Genomic DNA, 17806 nt, shown 5'->3' on the forward strand with positions numbered 1-17806 from the left:
CACTTCAGCTCTGAGCATGGTGAACGCCCCCTCTGAGTGTCGAAGCCAACTTCTGCCTTACACTGTCTTTATTCCGATGCGGTGAATCATATCCATCGCGGTCCTCAAATCCCACCTTTTGAGGGCGTGGAGGAGGTGGCGGCGGCGCATGGTGAGGCGCTGACTGCGCTGTCGTGTAATATGCTTCATCCCACTCCTGAGGGGAAACCTCCTGGTGAGCTACTCCATTGGTCTGGAGATCGGGATGGCTCTGTTGAGGGATTGGCGGCGGTCGCTGTGTAGTATCTACACTAATAGATGAACGAGACCGCTCTTCGCGCTTCTTTCGACGAACCGGCGAGCTTGGCGTGACTTGCGGCTGCTGCATATTTCCATTCGGCAAGGATGTCAAATAGCGCTTAGAGCTGTAGCTGTTCCGGCGCTGGTCCTCATCATCTGTCGCAACCTCGTCATCCATGTCATCATCGTATGAGCGTAGCTCGCTTCTCATCGCCAGGCTAGCACATATGCTCCGTGCTTCCTCAATAGCCACCTTCCTCGCCTTCAGCGCCGCGCGCTTGTCGCGAGCCTCTTTGTTCTCGGCGGCGATGGCCTCAACAGTGGCATTCTGCATGCGGAGAATCTCAATGGGGTTGAATAGCCCGAGCAACCTCATAAGCAAGTGTCGCTCGACAACCTGAGTGATGGTGTTGCGGGTGAATATCCGTGCTGTCAGGTCATAGTATATGAGCATCTTCTCGAGCACTTCTTCCGCCTCAGTATAGGTGCCACCGTCTTTCAAAGCTTCTGCGCGCCATCTGACGAGACGCTGTTCATATTCGGGATCGTATGGCTGAATTTCCAACTCCAAATCGTCAGTCAGTCTCTTGAGCTCCTTTTCTGCTTCTTCCATCATCTCTTTCATCTTGTTCTCGAGGAAATGGAAACGCAAGGGGTCTCTCATCCGCAGTGGCCAGACGTAATCAATTACATCAGCGAGAAATTCGTTACAAATAACGCCAACGTTATCTTTATACTCTTGAGCCAGAACGGGCCAGGCGCGAGAAAAGTCTTGGAAAAGTATATATGGAGCTCTTGGGTTAGAGTCGAGAGGAAGCTCGTTACCGCGAATCTGTCGCAGCAGCGGCTCAACTTCTCTTTGAGCAAACTCCTTCTTGGATTGGTCGCCGACGACTCCTGCTGCCGGCAGGTTGTTCGCCCCGGAGCTAGAGGAAGAAGAAAAGTTGACCTTGCTGTTGTGCTGGCGGAAAAGGCGTGCAAACCTTTCGCTTTCTTCGCGGACGCGAGCCCGGAGCTTCTGCGCTGGTGTACCCTTGGGATGAGAGTGTCGGGCAAAAAAGGATTCTCCAACGGGATTTTTATAATTGCCATTTACAGCGGGAGTAACCAAGTTGTTAGATGCAGAGAAGAGCTCGCCCATTTCGAAGCGCATCTCTTCGATGGTTTCCTTTCCAGAACCCATGGCTTTCAGCTCCGCCTCACACTGCTCAAGGGCTTGTTGAATCTGTCTTCGAAGCGTCTTGACATGCTTTCCTACATGTCGTTGTAACTGAGAACTGAGCTTTTGTCGCAGGGCTTCTATTCCCAACATTTGAGGCGGCAAAGCTGCCCATTTGCCTCTTGCGAAGAAATCTGCCTCACGCCGTGATCTTTCTTCGAGAGATGACCAGAATTCTCCCGGGCCTGGATTAAGCAGAATATACCATCCGAGCTTAAAATTGTTTTCTTGGTCTTGATTTGTTACAAGCCCGATGAATTTGTCTTCGAGGCCGATACCTTCTGTCATATCAGGCTTTGTGAGGACGCCAATGGTTCGCGAGCCCGAAGGGTCGAAGTGACGAGCCTTCTTCAATATTGGCGCCTGTACATAATCGTTGTTGCCGCCAATAACAGCCAGAATGATTGTTCGGCTGCTCTTCATGTATCGATCAGATAGGATCTCGATGGTCTGAATGTCGGCCTCGGACTGATCTCGGTTGGCCACACGGACCAATCCGGGAAGATCGACAAGACTCAGCATGGGCATTTCCGGCCCCGTCTTTTCTACGACGAGGATATCGCGAGCAGCAAAACGTCCCGGAATATTTCGAGGGGCGATGAGTTCGGTTGCTTCTCTCATCATGGCATCAAAGGGCGTGTCGATGCCAGCGTCTCCTCCAAACTGCAACAGGCGAGCCTGTTCATTGTATGGACGGTTCTTGTCTGGGATAATAGATACTTTGAGATTAGTTTCTTTCGATCTTCTCAATCGAATCTCTGTGGCATGGCGAGTGCACGCTCCGGCATCTCGCGGGAATGGCGTGCCGCTGAGGGCTTCTAGGACGGAGCTTTTGCCGGCGGATTGGTCGCCAACGACGACAATTTGTGGAAGTTTGACATTGTCTAGCTGCGCAAACTGGAGTTTATCGATGAGATCCAACAAGCCTCTCTGCTCGTCTGCGAGCCCCTGCGCATCTAGCGAAGAGCCGAGGGTTTGAGCCATGGCGGGATTTGCGGATTGCGAGTTGAAACGAATGGATCCCATCACCTGGTGAGTCCAAATGCAAAAACGCAGAGAAAATGACGATATGATGTAAAGATATGCAGGAGTAAATTTCGCTACCGGATTGCTCTATATATACGAGAACAAAAACAAAAAGCAAACTACCTAGGTAGAACAAACAGCCACAGCAGGCAGAATGTATCGGGACATGTGAAACAGCCCTTTCGCCATACAACACGCATTGTTAATCTCACTTTCGCCACTCGTTCCGCCTCATTCCAATACTTGCGGCTGGGGGATTTGCCGCTGCGTACGTATTTGCGTACGAATGCTCTAGAGGCAACCGTTTTGAACAAGCCTCTTAGTGTAAGTGCGAATAGGACAGCCTAGAATATGTGGGGTACCGCGAATGCCGGATTACGTATTCCTTCAGCTTAGCCGCGATTCGGATGTGTGGCCAACTAACTATTGGCATTGTACTAATGTTGAACATCAATGTTGTGGCAGTACAAACGAGTGTAGAATGAGTGGTGGCTATGCTTCACAGTCATTGTTACGCATAGTACTATTGTAGGCGTATAGAGCGTATGTAGGCAGCAATAACTCTTCATAGAGAAGATGGAAGCTCAACTGCTCATATAAGACCACTCAATGGCCATTTGCCGCTAGTATCGAAGCATGGCGCCAGCGTTTCCCCGGGTCATGCGGCTTTTCGGCTATGGTTTGAACGTTACTGTTATTACCGATAAGAAGAAATTTCGATCATCCAAAGAGATGAAGCAGAGCCATTCCAGGCGTAAACACATTATTCCAAATCGACAATCTCAGATGGCCGTCGTGGCGATCCTTTTAAGATCAGGGCCTGGAGATCATTGCAAAGCGCAGCAGCCAACATGGCCAATGGGAATAGACTTGGAATGTACTAAACGTTCCTAGTCAATTAAATAAGCTTCTCTAGGCGTTGTATAAACTTGCCATTATAGGAGATTTAGAGATGTAGAAAATAGACAGAACATATGATTGTCTCAATCGGTCTAGTAGCCAGGGGTTCTAGATAACATCTGATCGCCCCGCGAACATAGAGAAGCGCCAAAAAAATACAGATTAAATTCTCCCATCCTTGAAATACGCGGATTTTTTCCACAAACACAACGAGTCACGAGCGGAGTCCAAAGTAGCTTGAAAAAGAGACGTTCTATTTCTCATGTTCTTGCTAAGCAAATCTCCTAGCGCCAGAATTCTTTCTCAACATCAAAGCATACCAAGCTTTTCGTATAATTGAAGAAAGCCAGCCGTAAAGCGAATCAAGCGTCCCAAATCGGAATCACTCTCATATCCATTGCGTGTCCACTGCGCTTCAGGCTCAAAACCATGTCCAGTTCCAAATAAAGCAGAAATCCTCGAAAAGAAATACCACTCTCGTTCTATCGCAATAATCACAAGATCCAACCAAATCCCTCCGATTTAGTATTTTCCTCTGTCCCGTCTTTCCGTTTATTGTGGCAATGAGGCAACCATGCTTTTGCATCCTTCTCAGATCCCATCTTAATCACGCAATGTATCGTTGAATCGTCCTCGGCGAGTTTTGAACACTAACGACAGCCAATTTGCCTTGGCCAGACCAGAAACTGTGCTTTTACGGTTTTAAGCAGTTCATTCATTCTGTTTCTTATCCGCCCTTTGAATAGGATACCTGCTAATTCGTCGGCGAACGGGGTCAGTAAAAGGAGTTCTTTAAGCGAAATCTCTCCTGTTTGCATCCTGTTTGCCATGTGAGAAGCTCTAAATATCTAATCGGCCAAGCTCGCGTCAATCTCGCGTAAAGCTGTTAAGGGGTCACTCTAATAGGGATCTACCCCAGCCAGTCGGTAAATGCCCTGGGAAAAACCGTCTAGGTCTAGGTCGGGAAAGAGTTTCAGGGTGTCGACGCTGTCTATAAGATGTTCAAGATGATGTCAGTCACGTTCTTCTTGGTTTGTGGCCATCTTCAGCTTAAGCATAATTGATTTCAATGTATGGGTAACCGTCGAGCTTTCGAGATCAGCCAGACATTTCTTCCAAGTTAAATGTGCAATTACAGAGTATACATCCAGGTATTGATAAAATAACACATCACCATCTTCTAACACATATATCTCTACGAACAAATCAAAATAACAATAAGTTAATAGCCATCCTATGCCAGGCCAATAACCGTTACGATAGAGAGCCCAGAGAGCCGCCACTGTCCAGGTATAACTTCCATGTCCATTATCAGCGACATCGGGAATCCACCAGGGCACATTATCACGCGCGCGCTTTTTGGACCGGCGGCAAAGGCAAGCAGGGTGGTGGGAACTTTTGTACTCCACCCTTTTCTTCTTCTTCTCTCAGGGAACCCTAAGGGTATGTATAGGAGTGCCCGGCTATGGTGAGGAAAGCTCGCGAAACCGTAGCTTATTTTCCCCATGCCACTTGGACGCATGTTGTGTAGACTCGTTTCACCATTCACGATCATGGTAGATATTAATGGGGCGGCGGTATGAGCACGTTCTAAGATTCACCCAGGTAATGATTCGAAGTGGACCAGACACCGTGTTTATGGAAGTTCTTCGTTGTCTTCCCACTTGGTATGGATAATGGAGTGTAGTTGGAGGAGGATACGTGTATTGTTACTACCTATATACATGATTTATACATTACAGATAATTTTGGTGCACTCGAACCAACTTCTTGTTGAGGAATTCGCAGATGCCCAGCTCTCCAAGCTCCCTACCAAATCCAGAATTCTTCACTCCCCCAAACGGCACATCCGCACCAGCATTGAGGGCTGAGTTAATGAATACCATGCCGGCGTCCATCTTGGCAGCCACTTCTTTAGCGTGTTCAATGTTGGAGGAGTAAATTGATGAGCCCAGACCAAACGGGGTTGCATTAGCAATCTCAACGGCCTCGTCCTCTGTGTCAACCACATAGAGGGAGGCGACCGGCCCAAAGGCCTCCTGTTGGTAGAGGGGGTTTTCTGGAGAAATGTCTGTAATGAGCGTTGGTTCCATGTAACAGCCCGGACGGTTGACTCGCTTTCCACCGCAGACAACAGTAGCACCCGCAGCCTTGGCCTGCTCGACCTGGGCTATGATATCGCGGACACCACTCTCAGCAAACAATGGCCCCAGTGTTGTAGATCGATCCATGGGGTCGCCGGCCTGCATAGCTGTGAAAGCCTTGACAATTCCTTGCTGGAACTCGGCGCCACGCTCTTTGCCAACAACGATATAACGCTTGATTGACGCGCAGGCTTGGCCCATGCAAATCATTCTCCCAGCGGCAGCCACTTGGATGGCTTCTTCAAGATTTGCGTCTTCAAGAACGATGAGCGGATCCGAGCCTCCCAACTCGAGCACAACCTTCTTCATATTGCGGCCGGCACGTTCTGCCACTGAGGCACCGGCTCGCTCACTGCCCGTCAGGGTGACTCCACGCACGAGGAAGCTATCAATTAGGGCATTCACTTGAGAAACCGAGCACAGGAGATTCGTGTAGACTCCAGCGGGCGCCCCGGCATCAACCAATAGCTTCTCAAAGGCTAAAGCGCACTGAGGCACGGTGGATGCAGGCTTGACCAGCATTGTGTTTCCGGCGACAATCTGAGGGCCGGCCACCCGCGCAATCTGGTAATAGGGGAAGTTCCAAGGCTCAATGGCCAGGATAACGCCGATGGGCTCAGAAACGACTTCGGCACCGGGTACACCAGGACAAGGCACCGTCTTGAGGAATTCTTGGCCGTTCTTGGCGTAGTATTCCAAAATATCAGCCGAGATGTCCACCTCTGCCTCCATTGCGCTGATTGTCTTGCCCATTTCCATGACAGCAATCTCGGACAGCTCTTGCTTACGCTCGCGCATCAAGGCGGCAGTCTTGCCCATTATTTCACATCGTTTGGCTACCGGAGTCTGACGCCATATTTTGATGTATGCTTCGTGGGCCTTTGCGAGCGCTGAGAAGACCTCTTCATCCGAGCAACTTGCAAAGTTTTTCACCAGCTCTCCGGTAGCAGGGTTGGTAGTATTGTAGTGCGAAGGCTTGGACATTTTTTTTTTTTTCGTAATGGTTTTGATATGGAAATCGATAACTGTGTTATTAAGAGATGAAATGGATATGATAAAACAGAGAATCAAGAGTGGGAGTGTGATATGTGTTGCGTTTGGTATGCTTGCTGTTGAAAGTGTTCGAACCTGATGAGGAATAAGAAAGATTCAAAAATATACTTGATATCATGAGCTTCTTATATACACCTAGCAACGATGCCGTGATACTCTTTTCTCTCATGCTTCGGTAGTTGTAGCGAGCAATACGTCACAAGTCTTACATAGTTCGCCGGCAATGCCGTGAGGTAGCATGGGCTAGGCGGAGTATTGAATGCATGCATAGATGATCAATGATCAATATTAACTATAGAATATATTCTATATTATGGTGTGACTCTATTAGTGCTTGGTGTTGAGCGCGCCTCGCGCGTCTCGCCTTTTAGCTTTCTTAGGTAGGCAGAGCATCGGCGTTATACGAGTCATGGCTAACGCCGCACAACCCAAAGGTGCTAAGCGTACCAGCCTATACAGCACAGTGTCTGAGATGGATTTCCTTGATAGTGGCATATACCGGCAGAATTCGTCCGCCCGATGATGCGGCAGTTCTTTGCCCTGACACTTCTACGACCTTTGTCTTTTGTCCTATCACCGATATCGCAAGGTCAATCATCACGGGTTCGCGACACGAGATGTTGAAAACTTGTGCATCGGCCTAAGAATACCAGCATCTCTGTAAGCCTTACTCAGCCCACGCAATGATCTCTATGGAACGGCGTCCTTGTATGGATTGACTCTCGGGTCATGCCGGGGTAGCCATAGATGGAAATGGGATGAGGAGGCAAATACAACAAGCATAAGTATATAATCACACATTGGTCCTATGGGGCCATATAAGAAGAGGCAGAAGACACCCACCGTTTCTTCCCATTGATGATTCGCCTGATCATTTTGGCGTTGATTTACTTTGTGACTTATTGTTCGCAAATCTGAACTGGTTGTTTTATTCTTCATATTTCAATTACTTCAACAAGCAATCCGACACAATGAATCAACCTCAGCGCCTACAGCCTATTCCTCCACCCCAACTTACAGCCGCTCAAAAGGATCTATTCGACAATATTGTTGCGTCCATTAGCAAAGACTTGGATGCTGGCCATTCTTTCATCACGCAAAATGAAGAGGGTGCCTTTGTTGGGCCATTTAATAGCTGGATTCATTCACCCATTACCGGAGCTGCAATATGGAATCTAATCAAGGAGATGAAACGGGACGAGAAGCTGCCTCAGAATCTACGACAAATTGCTATTGTCACGGCTGGGTCACATTTTAAAGCCAATTACGAAGTCTATGCTCACGCTTCAATGGCGCGACAGTACTTTTCTGAGGAGCAAGTTGATGCTCTATCCAATGGTCTACTTCCGCAGGGGCTCCTGTTAGAAGAGCAGCTAGTTTATAGGGTTACAAAGGCATTGGTCAAAGGGGGGGCCTCTAGCTGACGATTTATACGCCGAGGGGATTTCCATTCTTGGGCAAGACAAGGTCATTGAACTCATCTTTCTGATTGGGCTGTATTCGCTGGTTTCCATGTGTCTAAATGGATTTAATGTACCTGTACCAGCTACACCTCAGGACTAGGCAGTTACAAATGATAAGACAGTAGGGTATAACAAAGCTGCGTTATTGCAATTAAAGTAGTAATAATCTACGGGTTTTTTATTGCTATTATTATTATTTTATGTGTAATCTGACTTAATTGGCAAGCATCTAACTGTAGGGTGACTTCCATCCCGTTGAATTTTTCCCCCTCTTACCAGCAAGCTAACAATTTACCTTGGACTCTCTCATTCTCTCTTCCTCAAAAGAAGGGCGTAAACATGAATTTAGCCGTCAAGTAGGCTCGCCAGATTCCACGTCAGTTCCTCCTACAGCCATCGAGACCCAAGATTGCAGCCTCCATTGCGTATAAAGACAGCCCACCAATCACAGGAGAGACCCATAAAAATAACGCCCAAGGGCAAAGCCAGAAAGTGGGTTCGATAAACGCCGATGGACCTACTAACAACTTTGTCGGATGTTGAAGAGGCTTGGACTGCGGTCGGTGATTGCCAGAATGAAGGCATGTTTTATTACGCTGCGCATCCAACTCCAAAAGTTCATTGCCGGCAACTCCGCGTGTACAAGAAATCTGGTGGTATGATGTCACCAGCATCACAGAGACGGAATAGTATAAAACCGTGGCTTTGCCCAGATTAGTGACTGTTGTTTTGCTCATCACGAGAAGAAGCCTCATTATTAAAACACCTGCCCTTGCTGTAATTACCACTCCCAGCCACCAATATCTCCTTGCCATCGGTTTGTGTTGGCACATCATCCACCAGCCTACTCGCCAATTCCACCCCCAGTATTTCACGTCTCAATTATTCAAAGGACCAATCCGTCCCCATGTCATCCAACGAGACCAAGTTCGAAGGCTGGGTTGCGCTAGACAAGAATGCTGCCGAGGGTCAGATGGTCTGGCAAACCTACGAGCCCAAGCCGTGGGAAGAGACCGACATTGATATCAAAATCACGCATTGCGGAGTTTGCGGTACAGATGTTCATCAATTACGATCTGGATGGGTAAGTAGCTTCACATGAAACAAGTCTTTGTGCAGTTGTTTCAAAAGCTAAGACACCATCTTCTTTCTAGGGCCAGACAGCCTACCCCGTAGTCGTTGGCCACGAACTTGTTGGCATTGTTGTACGGGCTGGCAAGGAAGCAGCAAAAACGGGCATTCAAGTTGGCGACCGAGTTGGCGTGGGTGCGCAAAATGACTCTTGCCAGTGCCGCAAGCCGCCTCAAATTCCCACAGACCACTCCGATTGCAGCGCCTGTTCCACGGGCAATGAGGTGTATTGCCCGAATATGACGTTGACGTATGGTGCCCAGTATCTCACTGGTGGAAAAAGTATGGGGGGATACGCTCGCTATCACCGATGCCCGGCCGCGTTTGCTTTCCTGATTCCTGATGAACTGGCTAGTGAGCACGCAGCGCCAATGATGTGTGCTGGCCTGACTGTCTTCTCTCCACTCACCTACTTTGGGACTTTTGGCAAAGACCAAGGTCCTCTTGACCAGCGGCTCGAGGGGGTGAGCGTGGGCGTAATTGGAATCGGTGGTGTGGGCCACTTCGCTCTCTTATTCGCCAAGGCCATGAATGCTAAGCGAGTTGTAGCATTTTCTCGCCGTGCAGAAAAGCGAGAAGATGCTCTAGCCCTTGGAGCTGACGAGTATGTGGCTACAGCCGAAGACCAAGGCTGGGAGACCAAGTATGCCAGCTCACTGGACTTGATTCTCTGCGCTGTATCAAGTTCCAACATGCCATTGACCGACTACATCAACTTGCTCAAACGCGACGGTACCTTCTGCCAGCTTGGCCTCCCGGACGACGGCATGTTCAAAGTCGGGGCCGGGCCTATAGCTTCACAACGCCGCAAACTAACTGGAAGTTTTATGGGCTCACCACATGAAATCCGGGCCATGCTCCAGCTAGCTGCTGATAAGGGGATTAAGCCATGGGTCGAGCAGCGGCCGATGAGCGAGGCAAATCGCGCCATTGTTGACATGGAGCTCGGAAAGGCAAAATATCGATATGTGTTGGTCAATGATGATGTCTAATAGTCTGATGATGATGATGTGTATTGCCGATAGTCTCTAAAAGCTTGATATTTTTTTCATTGTTTAGTTAATTTACCTTTTGTCTCCTACATTTACAATCATGGGATGTGCTACCTTTGATCCGGACGGAACTTTCAACCCGGCAAATGATCAGCATCTTTCAGCCACGCAAACTTCAACCACTGTAGCAGCAGGCATGGTTAGGTAGATGGTGCCAATCTGGAAGAGTTGGCTATCCCTGAAAGGAGTGGTTTGTGAGAGATCTAGAACGGCATAGCTAACAGCTAATAGTGGAAACGTCCTTAGTTCATTAAATCAATCTTGTATCCACTGCGCGTTCACAGCGTTCCTATCCCAAATCCATATCCAGTTTTCTAAATAAAGCAGAAATCCTCGAATTGAAATCCCATCTCCCGTTCAGTTGCAATACCAGAAGAGCTAATTGAGCCGCTTCGTCCTAATATTCTTCTCTGTCCCATTTTTCATCTATTTCTGTAGAAAGGCGATCATGCTTGTATATTCCTTCTGGGGTCCCATCTCAATCGCGGAATATATCATAAATCATCTTCAGCGAGTTTCGAATTCCACGATAGCCAATTGCCTATGACCGACCAAAAACTTTTGCTTCCATGACTTTGAACAGTCGGTCCATTTTTCCTACCATCTTCCACTCCCAAAGTGTGTCTCGCAAGCCATTGACAAGCTCAGATAGACAAGGAAGCTGTTCTAGAGAGAGCTCTTCTGTTTGCACCCTCTTTGCCAAATTACAAAGTGTGAAGATCTCATCAGCCAAGTCCTCGTCGATCTGGCGTAACGCTATCCAAGGTTTGCTCCGATGAGCATCTACCCCGGCGATTCGGTATAAGGCTGCGGAAAGCGCGTCTAGATCTATGTCGAAAAATTCCTTCTGATCTTCACAGTTGTCAACGAAAAAGTCGAGGTGACCCCAGTCATCTTTTTCTTCGGTTATGGCTTCCTTCAACTTCTTGAACATGACCGATGTCGGTGTATGAGTAGCCGTCGAGCTTTCGAGATCAGCCAAAAGGTTCTTCCAGGTTAAATGAGTAGTGATGGGTAGATATTTGATCTCTTTCGTGACGAGATGCTCTAAAAGAGAGCCCAAAACATCCTTTTCACTTCCAGAATGTTCTTTGCCCCAACAGTGACGCGATATCGTTTTGGATTTAGATATTTGAGTCACATCAGCGTCTGATCCTGCGTGGAAGAAAGGTTTCTTCTCTCGTGGATACTTGCTGCTCATGTTTTGTGCTGTAAGAAGCCCATGCTCATCGACCCATACAAGGGAGCGACCACCAACGCAAAGATGGCCTTCGCTAATCAACTTATGAAGCCTCTGTTCTTGAAGCTCGACGAAATTAGCTCTCATCCTCTGCTGTAACGCAAGAGTCTCGCTTGAGACGGGAGAAGAAAGCTCCATCTGGTCCTGCACAGTCGCACCTTGGGTTTCTCGAGCCAAGACCAACTGTTTGTCCATTCTTCAATGTTGTATTGGACTGTTTGTTGAATTGAAATGAAACTGTTAGAACGAAGGTGTGAGAATGAAGAGAGAGGGAAGAAGATGAGAAGACGGAGAGATTGAAGATTGCAGTTTATATAGTGGCCAGCGGTGAAAGGCGGAGAAAGGTCACAGAAACTGTGCTGCTGCAGGAGAGAGAACCTTGGGAGAAAGGACTTTCTACTGGTACTTGAAAATTGGTGGAAATGGCTAGCTGCGCGATGTCACAAACAGAACTCCGAGCACCTTTGTCTCTCCAACCTTACTCCAAGCCTCAAATATTATGCCAGCTGGCAATGAAAGCGGTAAGCAATACCGAGTCTCGTCTTTGAGGCTTTACCTCTTGGCACCAAAGCACAAAGATGCATTTATATCATGGTCTTTCCTCTGTTCGGACTTCGCATACGATAAGAGGAGTCTTTCAAGATCTCATCTAGCAAACAGATGAAGTCGGAAAGAGAACTTTCTGATTAAATGAACGCAGGAGATCTTTCTCAGAAGCCCTCTCGTTACATAAGTTCATCGACTATTTTCTTCAGCAGCCATGCGTGAATAATCTTGGCGATGATTAACTGCGTATCCAAACCACATTGGTCATATTTGTACACCATATTCCAATCTTTTCGTGAGAGAAAGAAAGGGAAACACTTTTAGGCTGTATTTGATGCATTAGCACGGAAACAACGTGCTTACTCGTCTCTGCGCTATGAAAGATGACCAACATTCTATAGTCATCAGTATATGTACTTATGTGGTTCAGCACTTCTCCAGCTACCATTTCGGTTCCTCCCAGACTTTCTCTCAGCCATGCCGTATCACCATCTATATGTATAGCCATCCAAGCCCCTGCTACACATCGTCTCATAAACCCCGGTCAGCTACGTCGAGCTTTGGGTTCTTCATTTCCCAAACCCTTTTATATCTTTCTCTAGCACCTCGACCACACTTCTCCACCATTCTACAAAGCCATTCTTCATCCGGCTTCTCTGATCGATAACAGTCTGGCTCCGCACCATTATCCAGTAAGATCGTGACAATATCCCAAAATCCCCAGATGGTAGCTGCATTCAAGGCATTTTTATACCCTCCTCCCTGTGCATTGACTTTTGCTCCTTTTTGTATCAACAGCTTGACTGATTCAGGCTGACCAGCGTATGCCGCTGCCTGTAACGCAGAGCCATATTTGCCTCCCTCTGCATTGACGTTGATATCAGGGTAGTTGTCAAGGAGAAACTCCAAGCCTACATTCCGATAGAGCGGTACCCTAACGCTTTCATGATTGGCCATCACTGCTGAATGGAGGGCGAAGCCGAAAAGTTCCGCCCCAACATTAGCATCAGCGCCGCGCTCGAAGAGAAATTGAAGCCTTTCAATTAACTTTGTGGGCTCAGTGTCGTCGGTAAAGTTCTCTAAAGTGGCTTGTAAAGCTGTTTTGCCATTTATTACCTCGCAATCGTTGATATCGACGCCCAAATCCAGCAGCTGCTGGATGCTGCTATTCGGAAGGCGTAGATTTGCTGCTGCAACGTTCAAAGGGCTGCCAAACATACCACCTTTGACATGAACATCAGCACCATGGTCAAGAAGTAACTTTGCCATATCTTGTGCCTGCTCGCTGTTGGAGAGGCGATAGGCAGCTTGGAGCGCGGTTCTGTATTGGCCACCCCTTTCGTTCACATCGACTCCTCGTTCAAGTAGCTCTCGAACAAGCCATTCATGTCCATAAGCAGCGGCAGCCTCAAGCGCTGAACCATACTCTTCTTTTTCAGCATGGATATTGGCGCCATACTCGAGGAGAAGGGATATCTCATCTTTCGAACAGCCCACTCTACAAGCGTTCTGCAGAGCACTTCCTTGAAAGCTCTGAGCATTGACGTTTGCCCCGTTGCTTAGCAGCAACTTTATGATATCCAGCCTATCTCTTGGAGCCGAGAGAGAATATTGCAGCGCGTAGTTACCAAGTCTGTCCTTGGCATTGACATCAGCTCCCCTGCCCAACAACATCTTTACAAGATGAATATCGCCGCTCCGACACGCAGTATTCAGGGCATTGCCATTGTTGCCTCCTGGGGCATTGATATCTGCTCCGAGATCCAGCAGACGCTCAACGAAGTTAACTCTCTTGGTGAAATCCCCCCCTTCACGGTCAAATGATATAATTGTGCACGCTGCTTGGAGTGGGGACCCGTACATACCATTTGGATCGGAAGCATGAATGCTGGCCCCTTGATCAAGTAGCAAGTAACACAAGTCCCAGCGGCTGACTGACGCTGCCCTGATAAGCGCCGTTTCTCCGTCGTCATTCTTCAATGCACCTTTACTGAGAAGAAAATGAAAGCACTGGTCTTTAGTAGGGTGAATGGAGGAAGCAAGCACGCTGCCTTGCCAGCATAATCGAGCGTGAATATTAGCTCCACGGCCAGTAAGAAACTTGACAATGTCGAGATGACCTTCCATTGCTGCTGCGTGCAATGCCGAACCAGATACTATACCGTGACTCGCATTGATATCCGCTCCCTTGTCAACCAAAAGCTGCACAATCTCGAGGTGACCACCTAGCGCTGCAGCGTGTAATGCCGAAGCATGTTCTTTGATGGCACTGAAATTGCGCATCATATTTTCAGTACTATTAGTGCTCACAACATCTTCTTCCACCTGTACACTGGCGCCCTTGTCAAGAAGCCAACGGACCAACTCAATGCTTCCCTTATAAGCCGCATCCGCCAACGCCGAGTCTAAATCTTCTTGGGTAAAAAAGTTGTTGGTTTCAGGTCCGTTCGAGAGCAGCATCATGGTGAGATTCGAAAGACCTAGCCGAGTAGTGTAGCATATTGGTCGTGCTAAGAATTGATTCTCTTGAGGAAAATACCATGTGTCGAAAGATATCATTTTAGCCAGAGTCTTGCTACGAGCATCAAGGGCAGATGCTGCCTTTTGGACGATTTCAGAAGGCCACAGCTTGCTCGGAACCATTTCGAGATGCAGGGCCCACTGCATGCTTGTATAACTGTCCAAGTCGTCCGGTTTGTCCTTGAAACGGTCCTCCCATTTGATACGTTTATATAGACCATCATCGGCGTGCAGGATGTGGTAGGCCAAACACGAAGTTGCGATGTATAAGTGGGCGTCCATCTCATTAAGCGCAAATGCTGCTGCTGGCCCGCCAGTGATCCGTGTAGAAATCAGGTATTCTTTAATAGAAAAGTGCGCCAAGCGAACAACATCATCAGCAACTACTACCAAGCTAGAAAAATATTTTATGATGTCATTAGCATGGAATAGCTTCTCTGTTTCATCAGGAGGGTGGATGTGCTCAGCACGAAATGTGAAGATCTCTGACAACCAATCGACTGCAATGGGAGTAAGCGAAAAGGCCAGCCACTTTAGCGAATCTATGATCCGGGATTGGAATTTCGGGTTGATATTCAAGAGCATCCTGTCATAAGTTGCACCCAGGCCATCGGGAAGACTTTGAAGGGCTTCATGGACTTCAGCGACAGTTGATAAGTCACCAAGTGCATCGAACTGGCAGCGAACATATTGGAACCTTGGATACATATTAGCAAGACCATTGTATCAAGTAAGTGATAGATATTTGGCCACTTACATGCCATCCGCCTTCTCAACCAACGAGACCCTTGCTTCTTCCTTTACACTTGCAGGCCAAGATTCGTAATCGTCACTTGCAAGGATCGTATCGATAAATATACCAATGTCGTCATCAATAGTAGGCCTATAGGCCAATAAATCTAGTTCATAACTGCATGGGCGTGATAAGTAGCGCTTCATTGCTGCGCTAATATCGCTCTCTTTACGGCTGGTGAATAGGAGATGCAGATTTTCAGGTGCTTTGTCGAGAATGGCGTTTAACGCTTTAAAAAGCTTCTTCCGTTCACCACTCAGAGTCGGGCACTCATCCAGAGCGTCAATCACGATATATACCGCCGAAAACCCAAAGATAGCATCGTTTAGTGCGGTTGTTAGAGTTTGAGTGTCAGGTCGCTTGCCGCTGACTTTGTATTCTTTGAGCCTCAGAGCCGATTGCGGAATACTTGGCCGACAAGCTAAGATCTGCTTGATGATGGATGCGAGCATGATGTCTACCCCTTGTTTCTGAGGATCGGTAAAGCTAAAGTAGAAGTAGGCCACCGCAGTCAATGGATCGGATAAGTATTTATCATCAAGATGTTTTATGATTGAAGAGCTCAGTATGGACTTTCCTGAGCCAGCTATAAGCCGTTTGTTAGAATGAATTGAAGTCTCGGTGATACCAAAAGAGTGTACAGTACCTTTACCATGAATCCATAGCAGAGATTTGTCTTCTTTTTCCCAAGCCAGGAGTTGTTGGTTCGTCATCAGCCACTCGCTTGTTCCAACTTCATGTTTGTCACGAGCTGCATTATACATCTGAGAAGGATCCACTTGGCATAACCAGGATAAAAGTTTTGCACGATCATGGTCTTTTTCTGCTTCTGCTAGTGCCTTTCGTAAGCTAGAAACATCTTCGCTAATAGTAAGCCAAGCGGCAAGAGACTCTTGATGCTGTTTCTTTACCGCCGAAGAGTCTTGGCTATATTGAACATCATGCCAAAGGCTGTCCAGCGCAGCAAGCGCGTCTTCTTGTAGGCGCACATCATCGATCATCGCCTCCCAATCGTTCCACTTGACAGCATCCAAGCCAAGCCTGTACGCGGCGTTTTTTGCAAAGTGACAGAAGGTTTCAGCCTGGAATCTCAAAATCTTTCGGTACTGGGCTTCCAAAGCCCTCTTGTAAGCCAGGTGATCAAGGCTAGATGGCTGACACCCGTTGGTCGTCTTTTCTAGCGCATATCGCCTTGAGTATAAGCCCTCGCGCAGTTGGCCCCGAACAATAAGAGTCGAGATGTAATCTAGCCCTTTTGCGAGCGACCCAGCTTGTTCAGATGGATTAAGAAAAAGCTTGCTGAGTTAGTCTGTTGCCAGCCTCTTGAACAGACAGCCTGTGGCCATTACAGACACAACTTACAGGCAGCAATACGCTAATCCCTCCCCATGCAAGCGAGGCGGGCGGGCTGGCAGTCAGCGCAGTGGAGATGTATGCGTTGGCTTTGCTAGCAATGCTCGCAAAGATCGGTAATATGGCGGAGATCTGGATCTCAGAATCTCCGAATTGGAGCTTCCAAGCGTCACGCTTGACTTTGTCCATTTTGTTTTTGAGCACGATTTCCATTCGCTCGCGTGCGTTGATGTTGGGGGCCAGACCTGCATTAAAGCCGGTAGCCAGGTCTTCTTGAATCCTGGCCTCATAGTCCTGAATCAGTTTTCCATCGTCCTGGCGTAGCTTTTCGTATGCCACGTTCCACAGCTCATGAATCGGCGCATCAGCGAGGTTCAACTGTACAGGCAGCTGTGGCTAGAACAGAATTATTAGCAGTGCTCAACTCTACTTGCAGCATGGAATTGATTCACACTTCGATATGCTTGGAATCAGCATGTTCGCTGGGTGGGGTAGGAACATGACGCTTTGTCGCTGTTTCTTATTGTAACCCTGTGTCATGGCTTGAGTTGCTCTTATTCTTCCCACTAGAGAACTTTTTCCGTAGTTCGTCTCGTAAGCCCATCGTAAAACCGGCTTTTTACACGGCCGTATCTGATGTTATGATGAGATTTGGCCTTGAATGTTGTAGCCTGTTTATCGTGGGAATGAGAGGAGGCACATGTTCATGCAGCTGCAGCTCGAACTGGAATAAGTACGGGCCGGTCAGCCAATAAAGACTACATGTGCATGTGCCTGCTTACACCAATCAGTGCAGCGCTATTCTTTGAACAAATAAATGATTTGCGCATATTCAAGTGATCTTTTACGTGTCATTTGATATGTATTGAGAGAGGAACTTCGATTACGATAAACTTGACCATACCCCTGAGCAGATGGTCTAACTCGATCGACCCATTTACGATTTTCAGCTTATAAGAGAGAAAAAAAGAAATGCCAATGGTGTATCCTGCTACGGGCTTCCATTGGCGCCTGTTCCCAACATGCATGAACCATCTTTAAATTTTACCTCGGCCACTGTATTAACATCCGTAATCTTGACTAATCG

The 17806-nt window shown here is 47.7% G+C and overlaps 6 protein-coding genes across 7 annotated transcripts; 2 read left to right on the top strand and 4 right to left on the bottom strand.

Moving 5' to 3' along the window:
• Nucleotides 1-4: 4 nt before the first annotated feature.
• TrAtP1_007568 (uncharacterized protein) lies at nucleotides 5-2482 on the bottom strand (the record flags this gene model as incomplete). Its single annotated transcript, XM_014093145.2, has 1 exon — nucleotides 5-2482. The coding sequence occupies one exon, from the start codon at nucleotides 2480-2482 to the stop codon at nucleotides 5-7; it is 2478 nt and encodes an 825-aa protein (XP_013948620.2).
• A 2678-nt stretch (nucleotides 2483-5160) lies between these two features.
• TrAtP1_007569 (uncharacterized protein) lies at nucleotides 5161-6552 on the bottom strand (the record flags this gene model as incomplete). Its single annotated transcript, XM_014092831.2, has 1 exon — nucleotides 5161-6552. One exon carries the CDS (start codon nucleotides 6550-6552, stop codon nucleotides 5161-5163), a length of 1392 nt encoding a protein of 463 aa, XP_013948306.2.
• Nucleotides 6553-7451: 899 nt separating this feature from the next.
• Nucleotides 7452-8225, top strand: TrAtP1_007570 (uncharacterized protein). Its single transcript, XM_014093146.2, has one exon. The coding sequence runs from the start codon at nucleotides 7593-7595 to the stop codon at nucleotides 8043-8045; it is 453 nt and encodes a 150-aa protein (XP_013948621.2). The 5' UTR covers nucleotides 7452-7592; the 3' UTR covers nucleotides 8046-8225.
• Nucleotides 8226-8601: 376 nt separating this feature from the next.
• Nucleotides 8602-10501, top strand: TrAtP1_007571 (uncharacterized protein). Its single transcript, XM_014092834.2, has 2 exons — nucleotides 8602-9168; nucleotides 9239-10501. The coding sequence occupies exons 1-2, from the start codon at nucleotides 8992-8994 to the stop codon at nucleotides 10205-10207; spliced, it is 1146 nt and encodes a 381-aa protein (XP_013948309.1). The 5' UTR covers nucleotides 8602-8991; the 3' UTR covers nucleotides 10208-10501.
• Nucleotides 10502-10808: 307 nt separating this feature from the next.
• On the bottom strand, nucleotides 10809-11702 carry TrAtP1_007572 (uncharacterized protein; the record flags this gene model as incomplete). Its single annotated transcript, XM_014093147.1, has 1 exon — nucleotides 10809-11702. The coding sequence occupies one exon, from the start codon at nucleotides 11700-11702 to the stop codon at nucleotides 10809-10811; it is 894 nt and encodes a 297-aa protein (XP_013948622.1).
• Nucleotides 11703-12320: 618 nt separating this feature from the next.
• On the bottom strand, nucleotides 12321-17387 carry TrAtP1_007573 (uncharacterized protein). Of its 2 annotated transcripts, XM_066113579.1 has the most exons (5): nucleotides 17172-17387; nucleotides 16729-17115; nucleotides 16013-16661; nucleotides 15331-15952; nucleotides 12321-15270 (listed from the first exon to the last, which is right to left on the bottom strand). In XM_066113579.1, the coding sequence occupies exons 2-5, from the start codon at nucleotides 16930-16932 to the stop codon at nucleotides 12585-12587; spliced, it is 4161 nt and encodes a 1386-aa protein (XP_065969665.1). In that variant the 5' UTR covers nucleotides 16933-17115; nucleotides 17172-17387; the 3' UTR covers nucleotides 12321-12584. The 2 variants fall into 2 exon arrangements, with proteins under 2 accessions (XP_065969665.1, XP_065969666.1); XM_066113580.1 differs by having other exon boundaries at nucleotides 16013-17387.
• Between the last annotated feature and the right edge of the window lie 419 nt (nucleotides 17388-17806).

Source organism: Trichoderma atroviride, chromosome 4 (genome assembly GCF_020647795.1).
Source record: "Trichoderma atroviride chromosome 4, complete sequence".
In the NCBI taxonomy this organism is placed as follows: Eukaryota; Fungi; Ascomycota; class Sordariomycetes; order Hypocreales; family Hypocreaceae; genus Trichoderma; species Trichoderma atroviride.

Excerpts from the sequence above, each read along its gene's own strand:
- TrAtP1_007570 (XM_014093146.2), top strand. The coding sequence starts at position 7,593 with ATGAATCAACCTCAGCGCCTACAGCCTATTCCTCCACCCCAACTTACA.
- TrAtP1_007571 (XM_014092834.2), top strand. The coding sequence starts at position 8,992 with ATGTCATCCAACGAGACCAAGTTCGAAGGCTGGGTTGCGCTAGACAAG. Across the intron at positions 9,169-9,238 it reads ATCAATTACGATCTGGATGG|GGCCAGACAGCCTACCCCGT; the intron begins GTAAGTAGCTTC and ends TCTTCTTTCTAG.
- TrAtP1_007573 (XM_066113579.1), bottom strand. The coding sequence starts at position 16,932 with ATGGAAATCGTGCTCAAAAACAAAATGGACAAAGTCAAGCGTGACGCT. Across the intron at positions 16,662-16,728 it reads GGATTAGCGTATTGCTGCCT|CTTTTTCTTAATCCATCTGA; the intron begins GTAAGTTGTGTC and ends TAACTCAGCAAG. Across the intron at positions 15,953-16,012 it reads GCTATGGATTCATGGTAAAG|CTGGCTCAGGAAAGTCCATA; the intron begins GTACTGTACACT and ends AACGGCTTATAG.